The sequence below is a fragment of the Anneissia japonica genome, unplaced genomic scaffold (genome assembly GCF_011630105.1).
Source record: "Anneissia japonica isolate Jap-2015-1 unplaced genomic scaffold, ASM1163010v1 scaffold287960_len3192837_cov198, whole genome shotgun sequence".
In the NCBI taxonomy this organism is placed as follows: domain Eukaryota; kingdom Metazoa; phylum Echinodermata; class Crinoidea; order Comatulida; family Comatulidae; genus Anneissia; species Anneissia japonica.
Genome location: NW_022712725.1, coordinates 1,832,399 through 1,839,736, shown reverse-complemented (window position 1 = coordinate 1,839,736; position 7,338 = coordinate 1,832,399). Strand labels below are relative to the sequence as shown.

Below are 7,338 nucleotides of genomic sequence, written 5' to 3'. Positions count from 1 at the left end.
AATAAAAGAAATAAGAGAAATTTTTACACTAGAACGATTCGATAACGATTTATCAGTTATGCGATAACAACGTATTTTGACAAATCAAATCAGATGACGTCATAATCATGGAAAATATTAAAATCGTCGTAGTAGCAACGATTTTATCGTTTGTCTATGATTATGACGTCATCTGATCTGATTTGTTAAAATAATTTGTTATTGCATACACGATAAATCGTTATAGAATCGTCCTAGTGTAAAAACTTCTCTTATTTCTTTTGTTTTCTATATGATCAATCGCTTTTTAGCATTTTTATCGTTATCGTTATCGTTGAAGTGTAAACAGGCCTCAACCATGGACCTATTAATAAGGTCTATGAATATAATAACCTACATTGTCTTATCTACATGAAATGTATTTACCCTTATCATAAAATAGATTGACAAGGCCATATAAGATCAAACACTTTAAATCTGAAATTAGTGGCTATAGCTTAGACTGATAACCTATTATTATTATTATTATTATTATTATTATTATTATTATTATTATTATTAGTATTATTATTATTATTATTATTATTTTTATTAGTATTATCTGTTTACCAAAGCTAAAAGTGAATTTTGTGCATGTTTGTTTAGTTGTGAGTAAAACCATCGTACAAAAATATTAGAACTTAATTATTTGTCCTGAAAGACTGTAATTATTGAATTGAATATATAATTGTTTATTTAGCTAAACAAGAATTCCTTATCAATAGCAGATTCAATATTATTGGGGAACAAGAACGAATCTTCCATTTTACCCCTAAAAGCAAATGTTATACGGAAGGCCTAACTCACTGTAACAACACCAACCTAATTTCAACCGTTAATGGAGTCATAATATTGCATGAAATACAATAACCCTTTTCGCAATGCGGTGATATTTACATATGGATAAATATACGCTACAAACTAATTAACATAATGATAAGAACATTATTTATGTAACTAAAAATTATAACAACCTAAAGGGAATGACAGTGCACAGATGTCTTCAATAAATTCTATATGTATCCAGCGCTTTTCGTTCTGCATGTCATGGTTGGCGTACTATCCAATTCGTTATCACAGCGGCAAATTTGATTCTCGTCTTCGTAGGATTCATTTACCTGGAATAAAAGTAAGTTTCGAAAAAAAAACAACAATGAGTTTATGGAAATATTATTTTAAATAGAGATAATAGAGTATTGTACAATATAAGAACATTTATTTTTATATTTATTTATAAAAGTTCGGTAAAACAATCTTGGGTGGGAGGGGTGTCAGATAGCCACACAGTCGTCATGAATAGTGGCTAATAATTAGCCTCCCCCACCCATCTTAACTAAACTTATCAAAAGACATACATTAAATAAAAAAGAAAAATTCAAGGAGATTGATTTTTAAAGTATTCAATTAAATTTTGTTTAAACGTTAATACAGTTTTCGAGCCTACCACTAATTGTGGTAGACTATTCTAGAGTAAAATAACGGACAAATAAAATGATGATTTAAAAGACAGAGTGCGTCCAAATGGAACAACAAAGGATTCAGAATGATTTAAGCGAGTTGGTCGCCGTGGTCTTAACTAAGATATCAGAAGGAATATAATTAATTAATTAACCTAACGAAACGAAAAGAAATTTTTAAGTAGGGAAAACAATCTTTAATGTTTTAGACGGTTGTGTATAAACGATGCCTAGCAACATTTGGTGCACTCTACCTATCTGTATAGGCCTATTGTACATTTTAAACTTCAAGCTTAAAAAGCTTTTATTTAATGTATATAATGGACATGGGCTGGATTTTTGTCACGTTGAATTAACATTGAAAAATGATTGATTGTCGTGATTCATTGTTTTGTAAAATAAATGAAATGTTCCTTTATAAATTCATCGCCTAATTGTATCGGTATACCATGGAAGATTATTTCTCCATGTATATACTCATTTAAATAAAATTTATACAGTTTGTTTCGTTTGTACCTATTCTGATTGCACCAAACAGCAGTTTTGTATATACTGACTGAACAATAAATAAATATACACACACATACACACACACACACACATACACCTGTCTCTTATACACATCTAGATGTGTATAAGAGACAGTATATATACTTACTGAGTAGTAAACGCCGTTGTGTATGCATCCGCAGTCCTCTGGTTCAACACATGCGTTACCCTTATCGAGGCGTCCTCCATTTGGACAAACACATCCGAAGACGCACTGCAAAGTACATATGGTAATCTCGTCTTTTCTTAAAGCCTCACAGGTCGGGATACCGCAGGCACTTGCACATGAGCTAGAGACTGTGTCTCCTGCACAGATATCAGTTGAACTTACATCTGATAAAATAAAATAATAATAATATGATAAAAGTGAATCTGCTTTTGGGTGTAAGAATATTTTTAATGAATGTATTTTTTATATAAATGAATAGCCTATGTCTTATATTTTTATTTCCCTATCCAAAAATAAATTTATTAACTGTTGATTTTGTTGAACAAAATAAAGGTAAGCATGGGTTGAGATCAGAATTATAAAATAATGATAATAATAATAATAATAATAATAATAATAATAATTATAATAATAATAATATTAATAATAATAATAATATTAATACTGATAATTGAAATAGGCTAATAATAATGTAGCGCTCTTGCAGCAATAAAAACATCACTTTTAAAAACTACAACAGAAAACGCTGTATAGGTGCATGTCTTAATAAATGTCAGCATGGTAATTTTTTTGTGCAGACACATAATATTGATTTAGTTTGCTAATGGTTTCACGAAACAATTTTGATTGTTAGACTTGTATAACGCGTATAATTCATCTAATCTTTATTGCCAATACATAAAAAATACATCAGAAATCTTTGTTTAGACACATAGAGGCTCAATTATAAAAGTTAAATAAGTACATTTAATTAATAATAAGATTTCATGTGATCCAGGTTTTCTCACCATGGGTTTTCTCTTAACATATTTGTTGTTAATAGCTATAGATTTAGATAATGGGACAAATGATTTGTTATAACGTTTAGTACGACTAGATGAAGAACGGATACGGATATTGGGTGGGAGAAATTTGTACTCATTGTTAGAGTGGATGATCAGTTTGAGCAAGTATGCGTTTCGCCATGGAGAGAACACCTACATCATATTTAAAACTAAGCTTAAAAACACCAATGCGCTTGTGTTTTCTTCGTCGATAATACAGAATCAACCGTAAACTACACAATCTCCCTGGATTAAGTATTCCTAGTTGTGCATAATACTAGGCCTAGGCCTATTGCATTTCGTTCCAAATGATTCGCATTCCAACAGAGGCCTAAACATTACGCCTGAGTGCACACTATTAAGTGTCTTGGACGTGTGACTTTAAAAAAAATATAATTAAAAATAGTGTTAATGAAGTAATAAATAACATAATAATAATTATTATTCGTTAATTGTATTTTTTACTCTGAAACGAGTGTGATTGAACTAAGTATCCTTAAAAACCGACTTGACTGAAAATTGTGTGTGCTGAAAATCGACTATTTTTGAACTCGAGTTTGATAGTTGACCTGTTGGCTTCCCATACTCGTAAGTATCTTCAAAGGAGACCTTTCTGTTTCGAAATAATACATACCTTGTTCACAATACGTTCCTGTAAGGGTTGGTGGACAGTCACACGTGTATGATGGATCAGATGGGTCAGGATTTGAAGGTCGACAGGTTGATCCAGCGGCACACCTATGTGAACCATCGTAGCAAGGATGACCTTAAGAACAATATTTTTTATATAGAATAAATACGGTATAAACATATATTATTGTTTTTTTAATAATTCTGAATTTAACCATAAAACATGTTTAAAGTACTGTTTCTATCGTTTCGTATTACGTATGAATATATTCATACAGCATTACCACAAGGAGGTTTACGTGTATTATTTACGTGTATCATTTCATATACAGTAGGGCGTATCACATTGATCTGCTTTGGTCTACGTTTCACATGTGTTCGTTGCATACAACATCAATTTCCGAAAACCTTAGTGAGCCAATTGGTTAAGGCTTCTGCATAAACAGCAGAAAGTCCTGGTTTCGAACAACAGATTGGTTCTTAGGCCTACAGTGTATTTTCATAAAGCATTACCGACAAAATCTACAGTTGATAAATCATGGTTTATTTTTAAAAGTATCAATTTGAAATAGGTCATATTAAAAAAAAGCCAATTGAATTTAAATTAGCCATATTTACCGGCTTTGCAGTCCACCAAAGTGGCATTTTCATAGTAATACTCGTAGTGACATCCACCGCAGTAGTTGGGTCTGAAATTGGAATTTAAAGCTTTAATAAAAAGTACAGCACTTACTAAGATATACAAAATCATCACGTGACACTGACCGATGCCTAATGTTGAATGTTTTTGTTAATATAATTATAAAATCCACCTATAGACCATATTACTTTAACGCCGCTGCATGTCACTCTCGCTAGCTTCTACTTGTAATTTTCGCACTGTAAATCCACTGTCGTACTTACATACATATGGCAGACGGGTCCAAAAGACAAGTCGTCCCATCACACGGGTAATCACAATTATCTCCAGCAACATTTGATCCAGGGCAACGAACTGAAAGGTAATTTTTTCACTTTTATTATCATCATTATTTGTACTATTAATATAGTTATTGCTTTTTCATTATTATTCTTACTATAATAATTATTATTATTTTTCATCAATATTAATTTGTATTAATATTAATATTTATTCTTTGATTACAGTATATCATGATATTATAGGCCCATAGTCCAACTATGAAGAAGATGTGTCCACGTGTGTTTCGAAACATATAGAATATAATACTGCGTAAGGTAATACAAACTCAGATACGTAAAATATTGACCTTAGAAACACTAAAACTTATTGAAATGAATGGACATTCGGAGAAAGTTCAGTGATAGCTGATGATAACTGAAAGTCTAAACATAGAGCTATGATTAAAGCCAAGTAGAACATAAAGCGGCGATTAATATATATTATATTTATGTGAATAATAAATTTAGTGTTTCAAGTCTACCAAGTCAAACTTATTGTCTTTACTTTTAAGTTGTATTTCGACGAAACACACGTGGACTTATCATTATGCTTTATCGTCTGTCTCTTATACACATCTAGATGTGTATAAGAGACAGTATATATATTATATAGCTTACTTGGATTCGGTTTACATTGACATGTCTGGCAACCATTTGAATCTGTTTCGTAACCGAATAGGCATGGCTTACACTTGAACATTGGGCAAGGCTCTGAGAATGAGAAATTAATATTAATATCTCTATGTAAAGCATTCACACACAGTAAAGTTATCATTATGATGCTAAGCCTAACAATCATAAAATCGGAATAAACGTTCAAAGGTAGTAATTAAAACAAGAGTACATAACAATAAAATATATAAAAATATTAGTTCCCCAGGAGAGGATCGAACTCTCGACCTCCGCATTACCTAACCAACAAGGACGAAGCCAAGTACTGTTTATAAGTACGGCGCGCTAACCGACTGAGCCACTGGGGAAACTGTTGACACTTCTTAAAACAATGTATTCATTAACAAAAATAAAAAGTAGTACTACTCGGATTATGCAATAATCTAATATCAAAAGAGAAAGCACATTCACGTTTTGTATTGATTCTTAATAAAAACTGTTCATCCTCTAATTTAATGTTTATGGCATATTTACTTATTTGATATAAAATGAAATAATATTATATAAAGTTGAACACATATAAGCCTAAAATATGTATATGTACAATAGGGTGACAAAAATTTAATAATATTTGAAAGTTACTTTCTATATTTGTTAAGTTAGTATTCAATAAAATTAGATGTAGGCCTATAAATTATTTTCATTGACATTTAAATGTGAATTTTCCCATTCCTAGAAAAGTTTAAAATGTAAATCATCGAAAACTGACATTTTTATTATAACATGTTTATAACATATTATTTGATGCTACAAGGAATTCAATATTTTTTTTAACATACATCTACAATAATAGTATATATATTATATATAGGCCTATATGTATATAATATATAATATACATATATATATCTTTAACATCTTTAACATACATTTACAAACTAAAAATAAGTGATGGCTTTTGCTCTTACCCCGTCTACATTCACAGGTGCGACAGCCATTATCATCGAGAACATTCCCAAATTGGCACAGTATTTCGCAAACTGGTGGACAATCTGCAACATCAAATTACAATAACATAATTATAAATAACAAGAAGAAATATGTTTGGAATTTTTATAATATTTAAATGAATTTATGCTATGTTTAAATACATAATAATTGAATTTGATTATACATAGATAAAATATAATTATTTTACTTAAAGTACGATTTTTAAATTGGTATATGAAGATTGATACAGTATACAATATAATTAATAAAAAGGAGTAATATATATAATGATTAGATGTGATTACATATAACAATTATTAATAAGAAAATAAGAGAAAAAATCATTCAAATTAATATTTTGACATGTTTTGAGCAATAAACTTAACATCAAACCAGAGTTGTTTCCATCTTTAGAATGGCATTGAATGCCAGGGGTGGCGCCAGGATTTTCCCGACGGGGTCGGGGGCCGAGGTCCCCGACCGGGGGGGGGGCGGTGCCCCCGACGAGGTGTCAGATTTCCCCGACGAAAGTAAAGTGTAAAGTGGGCGTGGTCGAGCTTCGATTTAAAGGTTACGAAGCCCCCGAAAATTTCTACAATTTAGGGGTTTCAATATATATATTTATATTTGTATATGTATATGTACATACCATTTTCACAAAATTTTCCATAATAATGTTCAGTACACTGACAAGTAAACCCACTATCGTCTGGTTCTGGCACGCACGTTCCGTCATTTGCACATCCTGTTGTACCTGGTGCGCATGGTCGTCCAATCACAGGAGCTGTTTCATAATTGATATTGATAGCTGTTTTACGTAATTGATATTAAAACAATGTATACAGATTTACCTCCTAAAAATTGCATCGGATTGAAACTTACCACAAACTGCCAGATCACCATCTCTTGTGTAAAATTCCTGGGTACAGTGACAATAGTTGGCGCTATAAAGATAATTATTTTAAAAGATAAGAAGATAGTAATAAACTGTATTTTTAACAGTTGCTTTGAAAATCGAACCAGTTACTTTAAAATTTAGCGGAAAAAAATTAATTTGTAAAAATATTTCTCACTTTTTTGTGAATTCCACTACATAAAATAAAGTTTTATAGTTAGTAACAAAAACGTC

General features: G+C 30.9%; 1 protein-coding gene and 1 non-coding gene across 3 annotated transcripts in view; both read right to left on the bottom strand.

Annotated features, from left to right (window-relative positions):
* Nucleotides 1-263: 263 nt before the first annotated feature.
* LOC117107997 (neurogenic locus notch homolog protein 1-like) overlaps nt 264-7,338 on the bottom strand; it is a 19,924-nt gene continuing 12,849 nt past the window's right edge. Inside the window, exons 14-22 of one of the 2 annotated variants that reach the window (XM_033249814.1) lie at nt 7,092-7,153; nt 6,859-7,017; nt 6,188-6,271; nt 5,226-5,318; nt 4,551-4,641; nt 4,266-4,336; nt 3,652-3,783; nt 2,134-2,357; nt 264-1,136 (exon numbers count right to left, since the gene is read on the bottom strand). In XM_033249814.1, the coding sequence (XP_033105705.1) occupies nt 1,032-1,136; nt 2,134-2,357; nt 3,652-3,783; nt 4,266-4,336; nt 4,551-4,641; nt 5,226-5,318; nt 6,188-6,271; nt 6,859-7,017; nt 7,092-7,153 (1,021 nt within the window). In that variant the 3' untranslated portion in view covers nt 264-1,031. The remainder of the gene's footprint in view (nt 1,137-2,133; nt 2,358-3,651; nt 3,784-4,265; nt 4,337-4,550; nt 4,642-5,225; nt 5,319-6,187; nt 6,272-6,858; nt 7,018-7,091; nt 7,154-7,338) is intronic. The other variant, XM_033249815.1, reaches the window with a different exon arrangement.
* On the bottom strand, nt 5,480-5,587 carry Trnai-uau. The gene is made up of 2 exons: nt 5,550-5,587; nt 5,480-5,515 (listed from the first exon to the last, which is right to left on the bottom strand). It is a non-coding gene; the product is annotated as a tRNA-Ile (tRNA).